We start from the raw sequence: 18199 nt of genomic DNA on the forward strand, positions 1-18199 counted from the left end.
CAGTGATTGGATGAAGAGATCCAACACAGCAGACTCAGGGAGGAAGTAACTGCATGGTGAGTGAGGGTGGGCTCAGTTCTTGCCTCAGACACACCCCTTCCTGAGCAGTGGCTGTTAGAATGAATAAGCAGCAGAACAGGGGGATATGTGAGCCAAATACAGAAGCTAGACAAATAAAAAAGGCATGTAAAGCATCTGAATGACCTAGTGAGGAAAATGTACAAGCACTATTTGTTTAGGGCCCATGGGTGGCTAATGGCAAACATGCTCCTAAGTACAGTCATGGCTGTAAATATTGGCCCCCCTGAAATTTTTCTAGAAAATGAAGTATTTCTCACAGAAAAGGATTGCAGTAACACATGTTTTGCTATACACATGTTTATTCCTTTTGTGTGTATTGGAATTAAACCAAAAAAGGGAGGAAAAAAAGCAAATTGGACATAACGTCACACCAAACTCCAAAAATGGGCTGGACAAAATTATTGGCACCCTTTCAAAATTGTGGAAAAATGAGATTGTTTCAAGCAAGTGATGCTCATTTAAACTTACCTGGTGTAAGTAACAGGTGTGGGCAATATAAAAATCATACCTGAAAGCAGATAAAAAGGAGAGAAGTTCACTTAGTCTTTGCATTGTGTGTCTGTGTGTACCACACTAAGCATGGACAACAGAAAGAAGAGAAGAGAACTGTCTGAGGACTTGAGAAGCAAAGTTGTGGAAAAATATCAACAATCTCAAGGTTACAAGTCCATCTCCAGAGATCTAGATTTGCCTTTGTCCACAGTGCGCAACATTATCAAGAAGTTTGCAACCCATGGCACTGTAGCTAATCTCCCTGGGCGTGGGCGGAAGAGAAAAATTGGACGCAGGATAGTCCGGCTGGTGGATAAGCAGCCCCAAACAAATTCCAAAGATGTTCGAGATGTCTTGCAGGCTCAGGGAGCATCACTGTCACTATCACTATCCGTCAACATTTAAATGAAATTAAATGCTATGGCAGGAGACCCAGGAGGACCCCACTGCTGACACAGACATAAAAAGCAAGACTACATTTTGCCAAAATGACTTTGAGTAAGCCAAAATCCTTCTGGGAAAACGTCCTGTGGACAGATGAGACCAAGATAGCGCTTTTTGGTAAAGCACATTATTCTACTAGAGAAACTGGAAAATATATACAGCTCACCCTCGTAGTGTTCGGTCTCTGCTGCTCATCCAGTCTGGGTGCACGGGAAACGTGGCCGCTCCACGAGGCAACAATACAGGAAGAGATCACTTGAAAAAATCCATAGTGAAAAACTCCAGCACTTCCAGAGTGGTTAAAAAAGTATAGAATGTATTCAATCTCCGTGGAGGTAAAAAAACATGCATAGAAGGCAGGAAAATACGATAAAAACCGACGCGTTTCGTTAGCCTTTGTCAAGGCTAAACGATTGAGGAATGAGGCCTACAAAGAAAGGAACACAGTACCTACAGTGAAATAGGGTGATGATTCAATGATGTTTTGGGGTTGTTTTGCTGCCCCTGGCACTGGGTGCCTTGAATGTGTGCAAAGCATCATGAAATCTGAAGATTATCAACAGATTTTGGGTTGCACTGTACAGCCCAGTGTCAGAAAGCTGGGTTTGCATTCGAGATCTTGGGTCTTCCAGCAGGACAATGACCCCAAATATACGTCAAAAAGGACCAAGAAATGGAAGGGAACAAAGCGTGGAGAGTTCTGAAGTGGTAGCAATGAGTCCAGATCTAAATCCCATTGCTCACCTGTGGAGAGATTATAAAATTGCTTTTGGGAAAAGGCGCCTTCCAATAAGAGAGACCTGGAGCAGTTTGTAAAGGAAGAGTGGTCCAACATTCCGGCTGAGAGGTGTAAGAAGCTTATTGATGGTTATAGGAAGCGACTGATTTCAGTTATTTTTTTCCAAAGGTTGTGCAACCAAATATTAACCTAAGTGTGCCAATAATTTTGTCCATCCCATTTTTGGAGTTTGGTGTGACATTATGTCCAATTTGCTTTTTTTCCTCCCTTTTTTGGTTTAGTTCCAAAAGGGAACAAACGTGTATAGCAAAACATGTGTTACTGCAATCCTTTTCTGTGAGAAAATTTCATTTTCTAGAAAAATTTCAGTGGTGTATAGTTTATATTTCGAGAATATACTTGAATCTAATCATTAGGAAAATATTTTTAAGATTCATTACTTTCTTGCCTTATTTGAAAGCTTGAGAAATTTGTATTGTCTTTCAGCACATCTTTATGCAAGCGGTTCCATTGAATTATTCTAAATGTAAGTGAAATTCACTAACACTATGAAGGAGATTTATCAAGCTCCGTAGTACCGTAGTAGATTTTTTTTGCGTAAATATGTTGCACATACTACATTTCTAAAATCTGCTCATGTAGAATTATTTTTTTTTTACTTTGCAGTTGTCATGTGTTTTTCAAATGCGATAGTCACCATTTATGAAGAAAAAAAGTTACATCTCCATGTAAAAGTCGCAAATGTACTCCAGGTCCAACCTGGCTTACAGAAATTGCATACATCTGCAGAAAAGAACATTAACACCAACTCTAACAACTGTTCTTGTCCTGCATCATGAAACAAAGCTACTACATTAATGCTAATTAAAGAAAAATATTATTATATAACTAATAACTCTTAATTTTTAGGTAAAAAATACACACTGCACACCTCGTTAATTTTAGGATACGTACATGCTGGCGTACCCACTACATTTTAAAATTAATGCTGTATTAAAAAAGAATGATGCACAAAATAATTGTGTAAGAATTTTTACAGACGTAAATAAATCATCTATAGTAATACAGCTTCATGCACATTTTAGGGTGGGTAACGTACCGAGCAGTTTTTTTTTTTTTGTTGCTTGACTATTGTTTATGTGCCTGTTGGTGCTGCGCTGTCTTCCTCCCTGATGTAAACTATTGATGCAAGACTCCGCCCACCAACGCCACAAAATTCGAGCTCAAAATTAAGCAAAAAAGCCTCCAGAGTACGGATATTCATGGTGCGGCATAGTATGTTTTTAATATTTTTTTATTTCTGAGGAGGGTGGAGGGGTTGTTGCGGGATAGTTGGAGTTCAGCTATTTAGTGTCAGGCAGGCCAGCAGAGTGTCACCCAATGCGGTAAAGCCCCCCTCCCCATCACTCTCTAGCAACGCTAGTGGTAATAAAGGGTAGATAAAGAACTTCGTCTATTAACATAAGGGAAAACTTTTCTGCTTTAAAAAATGCTTTTGTAAGCAGGTTTCCCGGGTTTTGCATACGTGTGATTTCTCAAGGTCGTGTGACTATTTGATAAATAGGTCGCACGTAAGCAAAAGTAAGTTAAAAAAAAAGTCATATAAAACCATAAGTTTGAAAATAATGATAAATCTCCTTCTATATCTTTTGATGCCCAAAGAATCAAAACCGCTCTGGAACAGACCTCAAGATGTGCTCATAACCCTTGACCAGATAACAAGATTCATTAAAGGGATTCTCCGGTGCTTAGACATCTTATCCCCTATCCAAAGGATAGGGGATAAGATGCCTGATCGCGGGAGTCCCGCCGCTGGGGACCCCCGTGATCTTGCATGCGGCACCCCGTTTATAATCAGTATAATCAGGAGGGGGCATGACAGCTATCCCACCCCCACCCCCATAGGCTTGCATTGAGGGGCGGAGCGTGACATCACACGGGGGTGGAGGCATGACGTAACACGCCGTCGGCCGTGTGGTCGCTGGTAATCAGACCCGGAGCAAACACGCTCCAGGGACTGATTATAAACGGAGTGCCGCGTGCAAGATCACGGGGGTCCCCAGTGGCGAGACTCCCGCGATCAGGCATCTTATCCCCTATCCTTTGGATAGGGGATAAGATGTCTAAGCACCAGAGAACCCCTTTAAAACCATAGTAATGCTAAGCTACTGACCCTACAAAGACTGAGGCTTCTCTCCATTCTCCTGAAGGCTGAAGCTATTATGTTTAATGCTCTGACTGATGCCATTCAGTCTTGATGTAGACTAAAGGGAGGGCGGTTCACGAAAAACAGATCTCTTAATTCAGTTCATTTTTGCTTAGTGTAGGGTGATGAATTTACAGCGCTAGCTCAGCAGTTTTACATATACAGTTTATTATGTACATTCTGGCTATTTTGGCTATTCTTTGCTATACAGTTCCAGTAATAGAATACTCTCTAAAACTCTCTTTAAACTTCAACAACTGAAGCTGTTATTTAGGATACTCCTATATGCAGGCCCGGCACCCTCTATAGGCAAAGTAGTTGCAAGCCTAGAGCGTTCGGTGAATGAGGATCCACTGTCCCAGACACAGGACTGGAGTGCAGCTTTAAACTGTGTGCTAGCCTTTATTATAGGTGGGAATTTATCTTACTATGAAAATGTTTGTGTAAGTCACATTTATGAAAATATAAAAGTGCTACTTTTCACTGTGTTTTTGCTTAATGTTAGTTGCCCTCTGTAAAAGTGAGTGGGTCTGACCATACAGGGGTTGTAGCATCCTGCAGATGGAAAACATTAGGACCAACTCCAGTCTCTATAAATTCTTCCAATAGGATTGAAGACAATGACAGTTTCCTAATAAAATCCCCATCAGCAATTAAATATGGATACTCAAAGCTTAAAGAATGTCAAGTGGCTGCAAATAAGTACCTGTTGTGAAGGTGGTATTGACGGGGTCACTGCGAATGTCACCTCTGATTCCAGACACTGACACCTCGTACTGAGACCCAGGCCGCAGAACCTGCATGGAGTACTGACTCAAAGGGGGCTGCAGACGGAAGGTGGTCTTCTCTCCTTCTCCATTGACTGGTCCATACTGCAGCTGGATGAAGTCCAGTTTTGCTCTAGCCGGAGTCCATTCCACGAAGGCTACCGTATCAGAAACATCTCGAACCAGGATGTTAGAAGGGCCGTCAATGGCTGTGGAGGACACAAACCACTATTTAACTGGATTTTCAAGTGAATTTGCTTTTCTCTGTATTACTGTATCGCTGTCCTTGATCAGACCTTCAACCATTACCGTATGTGTGAGCAACGATTCATTATTGTAGACATAAGCCAATATACGTCTAAGGTATTGCTTACTTCCTGAGATGACCAATGTACTTGATGCACTGTCACCATAAATCTTCCCTACATCTTTTGCTTTTTGTCGTTGTATTCATCTTCTCTCTACTATCTGTTAGTTTTTGCAGTGAATTAAAGCTGCTGAGAGGGGATTGTCATCATTTTGTAAAATATAGACCAAGTCCTCTCGGCAATTACAACTACTCCAGCATCGAGTTGCCGGTCAGCTGCCTATCTTATTTTGCCGCTCTTCTTACCCGTTGAAACACTGCCCGATGTTGGTGGGCTCCTCGCCTGCTCCTTCAGGGATATGATACTGATGGTGTACTCCTCCCCAGGTTTCAATCCCGTCTGGTTATACGAAGTGACGCTGCTGGGGAGCTGGACGGTTAGCCCTCCCTCATTATTCTGTCAATGACAAAATCATGTGATAAATAGAAGGTTTACAAAGACATAATAATAATAAAACGTCAACTTTGTAATATATGATTAATGCGGAGGCATTTGTCACCGCAGTGAAAGATTTTGTAGTGCTGTAAAGAACAAAGGATTATGTCACCATTGAAATTAAATTGGAGATTACGTCTTTTAAATATTTGTCATTGTATTCGAAAACTTAAAGGGGTATTCCAGGAAAAAACTTTATATATATATATATATATATATATATATATATATATATATATCTCAACTCGCTACAAAAAATTAAACAGATTTGTAAATTACTTCTATTAAAAAAATCTTAATCCTTTCAATAATTATCAGCTGCTGAAGTTGAGTTGTTGTTTTCTGTCTGGCAAGAGTGCTCTCTGCTGACATCTCTGCTTGTCTTGGGAACTGCACATAGTAGAAGAGGTTTGCTATGGGGATTTGCTTCTAAACTGGGCGGTTCCCGCGACACTTGTCATCAGAGAGCACTTAGACAGAAAAGAACAACTCAACTTCAGCAGCTCATAAGTACTGAAAGGATTAAGATTTTTTAATAGAAGTAATTTACAAATCTGTTTAACTTTCTGGAGCCAGTTGATATATATATATATATATATATAAAAAGTTTTTTCCTGGATAACCCCCTTTAAAAAAAGTCTCATAATTTATTGGGTATGTTGCTGTGGAGAAGAGTGGTGGTCAAAGATATCATAGACCGGAACACTAAATATATTTGTTATGCAAGAGACTGGTGGACATTTTATTTGGTGTTCAGGTCACACTTGTAGCATACAAAGTCAGATGTTAGTGCAATAATATGAATAAGTTATGTGGTGTCCCGGTACCGCATCCTATACGGTACCTATGTATAAGTCCCCATTGCCAGAGTCCCTAGGACGTTGGGGTCCTTCTTAACCAGTCCGCCTTTGGTCACCTCTCATCTAGGTATTGCTTGTCTAGTAGTTATTTAGGATTTATATATATATATATATATATATATATATATATATATATATAATTGTACAAATGTATATAAATGTAGCAGGACCTGGGGGTCACGTGATTAGGTAAACTCTATGTTTTTTTGCTTAAGGACCTTTGGAGGTCCCTTTGACGTATTCTTCCCATCACTCCCTACCCATATAAGGGAGCGGCGGCCATTGCTCACTCTCTTGTTCCCGGGCTGTCAAACGAGCAGGATCTGCGCAGCTGTCTATCGCAGTGAGTTAGGCCCGAGCCTTGCGGCAATGGCTGATCTATTCAGAATCGTGAGTGTATCAATCCCTAAGCACTCTGCAAGATCACCGGACCTTATCTATCCCCTAAATCCGGACGGATCTTCGCAAATTACTCTAAATTCTCAGACTATATCAGAAGTCAAGGTCCGCAACAACTGTCAGTCATTGAACTATATAGAGACTGTATTCCTGAGACTGTTACTGCTCATTGGATGTACCGCAAGCATTTAAGTAAAGTTATCCAAGTTCAATTTCAACTACCTTGTGGACCTTCAGTCATTTTATGCCTATCGTTACTGGGAAGGGCGGCGATAGGCCGGAGAATTACTTCAGCATACTATACATACTCACGAACTATAGGGTTAACTTTAACCCCTCATCTACCGAAACAACACCCCAACTACCATACACCCCCCCAAGGGCTACCACAGTTAAATCTGAAGTTAGGTCCTATGTGGACATGTGGAACTGTTTTACAAATTCTCAGACTAATTCCAAAATATACCCCTTTAGCTCTATGCACTTTTCCTGCTTTTACTTATCTGCATTTCACCCACTAGTTCAGTAAATGAGTCCTCCTCCAGAAGGAAGCAGGTGGCTCTCTAGCGCCACCTATTCAAAGCAGCTACATATATAACATGATTTGGGATTGTCATCCATTTCCAAAAGCAAGAAGGCCCATGGCTGAAAATTCCCAGTTATGTTTTAAAGCTCTTTTATGGGATGGACATTGGTTACCCCTTCATCCTTCCATACCCCTTCCCTTCAATTCCTTGGTTGAACTGGATGGACGTATGTCTTTTTTCAATCATAATAAGTATGTAAAAAAGTGTGACATTAAAGAGACATCTTTTTTTGCTAATAAAGGAGAGCTGATTTGCATACCTTTTTCCCAGGGAGCATTGCCTGGCCTATAAGACTCCCTATGCCAGCTTGTGGTCTCCACAAGGGGAAACACCACCCCTTCAGATTCCCAAGTTCATGCACACTCCCTCCTAAGGGCACATTCACACTATGAAAATTCAGAAAAGTTCACATGTTTAAAGTTCCGCAATAGAAATTCTGATGAGAAATTTGGTTCCGGCAGAATCCACCGGAGAAATTCTGGTGGATTCACCATTGACGGCTCTGCAGTGCTTGCGGACTTCCGTGCAAAGGATGAACATGTTCTTTCTTTGCGCAGAACAAATTCAGTGGCGGAATTCTGCAGGAATTATACAGTGTGAACATAGAGGAAGAGGAAAGAGGAAATCTGGAGGAGGATCAGTACCACAACCACCAATGGGCTGGCTCCTCAACTCTTCTTTAGAAAATTCAGCGCAAAAATTCTGCATCAATTCCCCCTCAATTCCACCAAACTCATTTTGTTGGAGAAAAAAAGGTCCCATTGAGTTCAATGGGCTTTTACTTGCGGATTCCGCCAAAAGAATGAATATTTTATAGCGGAATATGATTTTGCATTGGTATTTTTATCCGAACAGAGCTGTGGAAAAATTATTAAAAAGTCAACGGAACTTTTTAATTCAAGAAGTAATTGGAGCAGAATACTGACACAGAATAATGCAAGTAAATTTCTTGTCAGTTCTTCAGCGTGTACATACCCTCAGGGTATGTTAACACAGCTGAATGTCCACCTGAAAAAGTTCCGGATGGACATTCTGCAGACAGTACTGCTGGCGCTAAGACAGCTCGGAAACCCCATAGTCTCCATAGATGGCAATGCATTTCCGAAGAGATTCCACTCAAAGTGGGAGAATTATCAAAACCTGTGCAAAGGAAATGTTGCCGATAGCAACCAATCAGATCGCTTCTTTCATACATGGAGGGGGCACGTTTGCCTCCGCTCAGTGCAGGGGTCAGCACCCCCCCCCCCCCATTCAGCAGACTGCCAGGGCCTCGTTCAGGAGATTGTGGGGGAGTCCCAGTGGTCGGACCCCCTCCATGATCTATAACTTATCCTCTATCCTTTGGATAGGGAATAAGTTATGTTTTACTACAGAACTCCTTTAAAGGGGTACTCCGGTGGAAAACTTTTTTTTTTTTTTTTTTAAATCAACTGGTGCCAGAAAGTTAAACAGATTTGTATATTACTTAAAAAATATCTTAATCCTTCCAGTACTTATTAGCTGCTGAATACCACAGAGGAAATTCTTTTTGGAACACAGAGCTCTCTGCTGACATCACAAGCACAGTGCTCTCTGCTGACATCTCTGTCCATTTTAGGAACTGTCCAGAGCAGCATATGTTTTCTTTGGGGATTTTCTCCTACTCTGGACAGTTCCTAAAATGGCCAAAGATGTCAGTAGAGAGCACTGTGCTTGTGATGTCAGCAGAGAGGTCTGTGTTCCAAAAAGAAATGAATTTCCTCTGTAGTATTCAGCAACTAATAAGTACAGGAAGGATTAAGATTTTTTAATAGAAGTAATTTACAAATCTGTTTAACTTTCTGGCACCAGTTGATTTAAAAAAAAAAAAAAAAAAGTTTTCCACTGGAATACCCCTTTAAGGATTTTAATGGAAGCTATATTTCGGCTTAGTATTACCCTCCTGGTATGCTTCCAGCTGATGCAAAACTATAACTCCCAGCCTTTGGCTGTCCGGGCATGCTGGGAGTTGTAGTTTTGCAATAAGGCCTTATTTTGGATGGCAATGTACAGTATGACCTCTAAACTGGGGGAAGGTAAAAGATAACCATGAAATATTCATTTGCTATTCACACAATATATACATCTCGCCATGACGCTCGTCGCCTGCTTGGGGCTAATATATATCTATTTTTTTACACTTCTGTCTGACCAGAGCAGCTGGACCTCATACAGAGTGCTGGCTCAGAAAAACGCATTCCTCCGCAAGGTATCCATAGCAACAGGCCATTTTTCAATGTTTCTGATGCTCTTTGTCGAGCGCTGACAGGATGAAACTTACCTGTGATTGCTTAGTTTTACTGCTTATCGTGAAAATAGCCGAACTGTTATGTGTCTGGCAAACAACTATTACCCCGTCATAAACAGTTTATATTCAATAAAAAAAAATGTAAGCTAATATTTTAGCTTGAGGTCACAATCGTATACTTTTTTGTGTGCAAAGGAACAGTTGCCTATAGCAACCAATCAGATTGCAATAGTCAGCGGAGTCGCAATTTTAACCAGACGTCACATATTCTCTTTGCTAACAGGATTGTTTACTTTAAGAAGTACTCCACCCCTAGACATCTTATCCCCTATCTAAAGGATTGGGGATTAGATGTCTGATCGCAGGAATCCGGCTTCTGGTAACCCCTGCAATTTCCGACACGGCACCCAGAAATGCATGGAGCGAACTCTGCTCTGTGCCAGATGATGGGTGACCACAGCCATCACACCCCCTCCATTCATGCCTAAGGGAGGGGGCGTGATGGCTGTGTACTAGCCGTCACGCCCCCTCCCATAGACATGAATGGAGGGGTGTGGAGTGACGTCACAAACACGAACGCTCTAAGCTTCCTTGTTCAGAATGCTGCGGTGCCGTACCAGAGATTGCGGGGATATCCTTTGGGTAGGGGGATAAGATGTCTAGGGACAGAGTTCCTCTTTAAGGTAAACATTACACAGTAAGGTACAGGGGTGGCTCAAATTTTTAACGATTTTTCAAAAGTCGCAGATTATAAATAAGCCGCAAAAATACACGGGTCAAACCATGCCCACTTTGTTTATGTAAAATGTGGTTAGTGCTGTTATCTTGCTCAAATCCCACCCAGGACGACATCTGCAAAGAGTTTGTATGTTCTCCCTGTGTTCAAGTGGGTTTACTCCTACACTCGGGGAGATTTATCAAAACCTGTGCCGAGGAAGAGAGATATAGTTGTCCATAGCAACCAGTCAGTTTGCGTCTTTTATTTTTAAAGAGGCCTGTGAAAAATTAAAGAAGCAATCTGATTGGTTGCTATGGGCAACTGCTCCACTATTCCTCTACACTGGTTTTGTTAAATCTCCCACACTACTAATTTTAGATTGTGAGCCCCAATGGGGACAGGGACCAATTTGAGTGCGCACTACATAAATAAAGAATTATTGTTATAAACAGCACTGGTAGCATGTGCGCCGGAGGAAAGTCACAGAATAAACGCAGAAAACACAGATTCTCAGTCTACATTAGCCATTTGCGCTATGTTTACCGGCGCACAAGCCTTAGTTAATGTTTCCCAATATTTTTATTGCCCTTAGATCAGAGTGTATATTTTTTGGGTGACTAAGCAGAAGGACATCTGTGTGTTGGCAATGGCCATGATAAAATAGAGCTCAATTGGTATTTCTATGAGGTCTATGGTGTTATGGGGGTATGAAAACATAGCATATGAGACGACCCCATACAATAAGGCTATGTTCATATGACGAAATTTTCATGCGGAATTTACTGCACATTGATTGTAATGGGATTCCGCTGTCTAATCTAGATAGCGAAAATTCTGCTTTCCACAAAAATATAAGACCAGTCTTAAATTTTGCGAACTTCAGTGGCGGAATCCCATTAAAGTCAATAGGGCTTGAATTTCTGCAGATTTCTATGTTCTGAGAATGCAGAAGTTCCGCCGCAATTCCATCCAGCAAGCTTTGCTGGATGGAATTTGTGCGTAATTACGGGAATTCTGACGTGTCAAATACCATAAGTGTCACATAAGAAGACCCTAGTATCATCAGTGGCACACGGCAGTTTTTGGGGCCCTGTTATCGATTTTCCAATAGAGGCCAGAAGCTTCAAGTGACACCTTTGCACCTACGTGCGACCTGAACATCAGATCATGCCTAGACCCTCCATGACCCAGACGTAATTGAGTGCCTCATATTCCACAGAAGTATCGCTTTTACTTAGCGCCTGGGAAGACGGCATGTCAAGCTCCTTATCTCGCATCCTTCCCTTATATTTTCCATTATCGTTGATGTCTGCTCCATTCAACTGACCAGCGAAGCGTGCGGCTTATGAGCATCCTGTGACATCAAATCATTCACCAGAACGTGACATTTTCTTTCACAGTAACAAACAAAAGCCTCGGTGTATTCAATCCTTGTCCAGGGTTTTCTTGTCTGGATGAGAGTTGATCTCTCTCGCCCACACACTCCTCTCAACCCCATCAAACACCATCGAGAAGCACTTCTAAAAAGATCGCCTTCTTTTTCTCCTCATAAAAGGTGAGGAACATTAGCTCAATCACACGTGTCATGACTCCCAAAGATCTTTTTATGCCCCGTCACGTGGATGAATACAAGGACACGCTCCTCCGTTGTTGTCAGGAAATGAATAACGCAGGTGGAAAAAAAAAAAAGAAAAAAAGAACCCCATGCAGTCATGTTTGGCCTAAGCCCAGGTCCTGCAGGCAAGAGACAAAAGGGGTCATATGAAACATGAATTTATCGGCACGAAAAATGCCTGGAATTGACAGACCATGAATGCCGGTGTTATTTAGTGTAATGAAAACTTGAAAGAGAGAGAGAGAGAAAAAAAAAGTGGAAAACAAAACGAGTCAAACAAAAGCACGCAATGCGACTCGTGTGTATGTGTGTGTGTGTGTGGGGTGGGGGGGGGGGGGGGTGGATTAAATCTGGGAAAGGGTCCAAAGGGATTTTGGCTGAGGCCTTTGGGATCAAACAACCGTAAGCCTAAATCGAGGCGGGCCGACGTGTTGTTGTGTCTCAGCACCCCGGATCCACCGCTGGTTTCTAAAACAAAGGAGCAGAGCACTGTGACTCTTTGATTCTAATCGACTCTGCAAGTAGAGCCAAGCTTTCAGTATAGGGAATCGTGAAAAGTCTTACAGACTTTCTGTTAATCTGTATACAACTTTCTCGGCCTCTAAGGCAGGATTTTCCAACCAGTATGCCTCCAGCTGTTGCAAAACTACAACTACTAGCATACCTGGACAGCTGTCACCTCTCCTGCTCTTGACAGTTCCTAAAATGGACAGAGGTGTCAGCAGAGAGCATTGTGGTCTGTTGGGGGCACACTAGTTAGGAAGCAATTATCTAAGAGGTGCAGATGAGCATTTTAACCCCTTTAATTTAATCATTCAGTGGGTGCCTCAGCCCCACTGTTTTGGTCAGTAGGCAACCAGGGGCAGAGGCTCCCACTGAATGATGAAACTGAAGGGGTTAAAGCACTTAGCGGTACTCCTTTGTTTCTACCCGCTTTCCTGGGCAAGGCTATAACTATAGGGGGTGCAGAGGTAGCAGTCGCAAGAGTTAGCATATACTGATTAAGGGCCCAAAGGCAAATCTGCCCCATAAGAGACCAGTATTATTAATGGCACATGGGGCCCTGTAACAGATTTTGTACTGAGGCCCAGAAGCTACTGTGGTAGCCTCGGGGGTATGTAGGGTAATTGGGGTGTTGCTGTTCTGGATAATAAATGGCGCTGTAAACCCTTGTTACTCGTGATGCCAGGGTGAGGGTTAAATACTGTAATGGTGCTGGGCCTATCGCCACCTTTCCCAAGAGCGATAGGTGAGTGCGTAATAAATGGATTCTCCACAACCACTATTAACTGAAAACTTGCAAGAACTTTTACTGAAGATTTTCTGTAGCAGGCAATAGCAACAACAGTCCAGATAACAGAGTCTATTTCTAGTTGAGCAGCGATTGACAGTTGGTTGGGATCAGATAAGCTCAATTTAGCTGTTAGAAGATTCTGTTGCATAGATCCGCTGGATTTAGGGGTGCATTTAGGTCCAGTGATCTTGCGGAGAGTAGCGGGGAATTATAGATATCTATCCGCTGTGGTATAGGCCGAGGCCGCAAGGCTTTGGCCTTGTAAACATACTTGAAAGTTGCAGAGGTCCTACCTCGTTCAGAGTCAGCAACCCCAGAGAGAAGAACGCGATCAATGGCTGCAGCTCCCTTATCTGGGCAGGGGCTGGCCATTTTGGATTGGTCCAAAACAACTGTCACTCACCGTTACACAGCATTATGGGAGAACACGTGACTCAAGAACCACCCAAGGTCCTTCTACATACCATAGAGTTCTGAACCAAGTCACATGACCCGCAGGTACTGCAACCCTAAACAAGTTAGTAACACAATATACATATTTACACTGATAATTTTTATAAATATCACGTTACTAAGGGATGACTAGGGGCTAACTAGGGAAGCGGACCCCGACAGTCCTAGGGACTCTGGCTTTGAGGACCCCCCCACCAAGGCACCGTATGAAATATGGTGCCGGGTCACCACAAACCCCCTTACTTAAAACAAGTCGACCCCGACGCCTGTCCCCTAAGGCAGAGGGACTAGGACAAGGACAGATTTATTAAAACATTCTATGCATTCTGACAAAATTTTCTTTTAGTCTGACTAGTATCCTTACTAGACAACTTTGAAGCTTACTAGACATTATGAAGCTATCTAGACATTAGTTTCTAGCTCCTTAGACTTTTTTATAGCTCTCTATACATTTATTAGGCTAACTAGAAATTTTTTTATTCAGCTCTCTATACCTTTAGTTTCAAGCTGACTAAACATTTTTGAAATCTCACCACATTTACTTTTGTTTTGCCACGGTGAGTTACCTGTTAGTACACAACAGTTATATTGGCTTGCCTGAGGCTATCTACCAATAAGGTTAGCTACTAGGGTCTATTGGCTACACGCTTCTCACCCCTAGAACACAACAGTATAACCTTACCTAGATTATCTTTAGAAATACGTGTTTAACTTTAGCTCGCAAGAGCATCTACTGGCCAGGTAGAGCATCTCACACACGTAATAAAGAGAAAAGATAAGTTAGTGTATCTAACAGTGGCAGGCATTGAATATCAATAGGCTACAATTCCTAAAGTGTTTCTTGAGAGTGAGATATATTTTTATTTTGTGTATGTACTGAAGAAGACTGAGGCAGTACATTTAAGTGAGCAATTTAAGATACTATGTGTGCAAGTACTGCTTAAAAGTTAGTCTTGGTATCTTAAGGGCAGTTTATTTTGTGACAGGTGCTAGCGATTGGCGACTGGAATGCTACTCTCGGAGGAGCCGGGAGAGTCACCTATTTAGCAACTACTAAAACACCTTTTTAGTATTTTTATACATTTGTATGTACATGTGTACAAGAATTATTTACGTTTTTTGTCTTTAGTGTACACGTGCATCTAGCGCACATTTTTTCCGTGTACAACACTTACTTACTTTTTATGTACACAGACACAAAGCTATCTTTTCCGTGTACAAGAACCATATACATTTTTATTATACAAGTTTACGCATTTATTTACTCTCCAACAAGGTTCAGGCGCATACACCTGACAAGTGCCATTTTTAGCAAGAAAGTCCTATGAATATAGAGGTATATACAAAAACTTGCGTGTAAGGATCTGCAGTCAACCTACACTAGGAGTCTATGGGAAACACGGCTTTACCACAATAAGCTGGGCACAAAACTTTTGAATCTCCTACTGGCTAGGAGTCTCTTGACCTGATGGTCAGGCACAAAGCTTAATGGTTACGTTGCTGAACTTGGAACTGGAACAATCTTAGCACAGTCCTGGCTAGGCACAATCTCTTGAACTTGGTTACTGAAAAACAAAAGTGGTTAGAAAAGAAAACAACAGTCATTACTTTACAGTCCTTCAGAAAACATTCTTCCGAACTCTTCTTGTGCCTCTTGTAGACCCCCTATCCCTTCCAATATCAGGGGCTGGCTGGTACTTAATGTAACTCTCCCACTCCAAATTGGTGAGAATAGAATGGGTAACAGTAGGATTAAAAGTGACCAGGGGTTTACTGGTCGGGATCAAGGTTGGTGCATAAGGTTTTAGCCCCATCTCAATGCCAGGAGTGGGCCAAAGCACTTTCGTTGGTTCCCTTGCAGGAGGCAAACCCTTATTGCTCTGAGAGGGCCTAGGTACATACGCTGGTACCCTGGAAACAGACAAACTCTCATTGCTCCCAGAGGGTCTAGGTACGGTCATTGGCGCCCGCAATTTGGGCCTACTTTCTTGGTCTTGAGCAGGCCTTGGCACTTTGCTGTACGAAGAAGATGACTGTTGTTGGGGAGGCTCCTCTTCCTTGAGTTTGGTGGTGGAGGCATCAGGAGCAGACCATTTCGGCCTCAGGTTGAAGGGATCCGATTCCCAATCTGTAGATGGAAAGTATTTGAAGGGAAGCTGTGTTGGGGCTGTTGTTCTGGTGACCGCAGCAGCCCATTCTCCACGCAGGCCTTGGACGGGGGTTTACTCCACTATCTCACCCACCTTCAGAGAGTAGAACTTTTTATGAAGATATGGCCTCTGTACTGCTCGCCAGTTTACGAGAATGGTTTGGCCTGTATGGCAATCTAGGACTGTCCCATAACCTCTGACCTTGTAGAACTTGGCCACAGTTGCTCTTCATTCTTCCAAAGGCTCCTCCCCTTCTCGGGGATAATCCCACTTGCGGATGAACAGTGCTTCCATCTCTTCAGTGTTCTGATAACGAATTCTCTCCTCAGGAGGCAAATGCAAATGCTTAGGGGCGTACAGTTGTCTGTGTCAGGCCTTTAATTTGTCCATCAACTCAGCCAGCTCGGCTTCCTGACGGGCCCTTTCTTTTTGTGCAATTGGGATTGGTGGGAGTGGCTTCCCAGGTATAGGTTGTAGAACTGCGTGCATATACTCGATGAGTCCCGGCTCGTCCCCAAAAATCCACTGGGGCAAATCTGGTGAGCACGGTCGTGCACCCGGCAAGCTGGACAGTGATATTTCAGGCTCAGGGCTGGAGGAGGAAGAAAAGGCCGCCTCTGGCGGGGTACTCACTGCAGACTCCTCCGATGGGATTTCGGCCCACGAGCCCCAAGTCCTGTGGTGAGGGGACAATCTCACCGGCGATGCTACTTCGGGTGTCCCATGCTACTTCGGGTGTCCCAGTGGAGTCCCCCTCTTCGTCCAATGACAACCGTCTAATGACAGACGGTCGGCAATATCCTGGAATAGTTGGGCTGCGACCTCCACAACTTTCCGTTGCTCCGGCGCCATTTTGATGTTCTCACCACGTGGAACGCTGCTCTCCTCCATGTCTGTACTCTCCGGCTCCTTGCGCAGACTGAAGAGGTCACTGTGCAGGGTGTCTTTTATATTGGGCTTCCTAAAAATGGCGGCCGGTAGGAAGGACGTCATCGGTGCAGCCCCGACTTCCAGTCCTCCCAGAAACGACTCCTCCGTTTCCAAGTTCCCTTTCGGCTGCGATACAGCAACTTGGCAGCCACGCCCAGGGGCGGGACGTGGCACAGCACGGGACTTTTTCGCGCGCTTCTCTGGCAGCAGGTTAACTCTTCCTGTGCTGACCAGACCAGAGGATCGTAGCATGAATTCATTTCGCAGTTTGCACATTCTTGCTGCGAATAAATCTTCGCCTCCCCCTTACTTTTCGCGTGGCCCTCTTGTATTGCGCACCACATCTTGTACAATATAATGCAGTTTACAGCACATTAATAAAGTCCGTTATATTGGGGGAGTACAATTTCACTAGTGGCAACAGCAGCAGGAACACCCAAATCCTGTTTGTGACGCCAAAAACGCTTTGTGGTAGCCTCGGGGGTATGTAGGGTAATTGGGGTGTTGCTGTTCTGGATAATAAAGGGTGCTGTTAACCCTTGTCACTCATGACGCCAGGGTGAGGGTTAAATACTGTAATGATGCTGGGCCTATCGCCACCCTTCCCAAGAGCGGTAGGTGAATGCGTAATAAATGGATTGTCCACAACCACTGTTCAACTGAAATCTTGCAGGAACTTTTACTGAAGATTTTCTGTAGCAGGCAATAGCAATAACAGTCCACATAACAGAATCTATTTCTAGTTGAGCAGCGATTGACAGTTGGTTGGGATCAGATAAGCTCAATTTAGCTGTTAGAAGATTCTGTTGCATAGATCCGCTGGATTTAGGGGTGCATTTAGGTCCAGTGATCTTGCGGAGAGTAACGGGGAATTATAGCTATCTATCCGCTGTGGTATAGGCCGAGGCCGCAAGGCTTTGGCCTAGTAAATGTACTTGAAAGTTGCGGAGGTCCTACCTCGTTCAGAGTCAGCAACCCCAGAGAGAAGAGCATGATCAATGGCCACAGCTCCCTTATATGGGCAGGGGCTGGCCGTTTTGGATTGGTCCAAAACAACTGTCACTCACCGTTACACGGCATTATGGGAGAACACATGACTCAAGAACCACCCAAGGTCCTTCAACATACCATAGAGTTCTGAACCAAGTCACATGACAAGTGAGTAACACAATATACATATTTACAAGTTACTAAGGGGTGACTAGGGAATAAATAGGGAAGTGGACCCCGACAGTCCTAGGTACTCTGGCTTTGGGGACCCCCCCACCAAGGCACAGTATGAAATACGGTGCCAGGACACCACACTACAAGTTACGCCTCTGATTCTGGGCATCCCTAAAAGCAGTGTTCACCCGGACAGGGTGCCTCCAGCTATTGTAAAACTGCACCTCCAGG

General features: G+C 43.2%; 1 protein-coding gene across 4 annotated transcripts in view; it reads right to left on the minus strand.

Annotated features, from left to right (window-relative positions):
- Positions 1–18199, minus strand: part of LOC130283012 (tenascin-R-like) — a 551407-nt gene that overhangs the window by 154543 nt on the left and 378665 nt on the right. For all 4 annotated transcript variants that reach the window (XM_056532112.1, XM_056532113.1, XM_056532114.1 and 1 more), the window contains exons 6-7: positions 5343–5493; positions 4669–4938 (exon numbers count right to left, since the gene is read on the minus strand). In XM_056532112.1, coding sequence (XP_056388087.1) covers positions 4669–4938; positions 5343–5493 — 421 coding nt within the window. The remainder of the gene's footprint in view (positions 1–4668; positions 4939–5342; positions 5494–18199) is intronic.

The sequence above is a fragment of the Hyla sarda genome, chromosome 7 (assembly GCF_029499605.1).
Source record: "Hyla sarda isolate aHylSar1 chromosome 7, aHylSar1.hap1, whole genome shotgun sequence".
In the NCBI taxonomy this organism is placed as follows: domain Eukaryota; kingdom Metazoa; phylum Chordata; class Amphibia; order Anura; family Hylidae; genus Hyla; species Hyla sarda.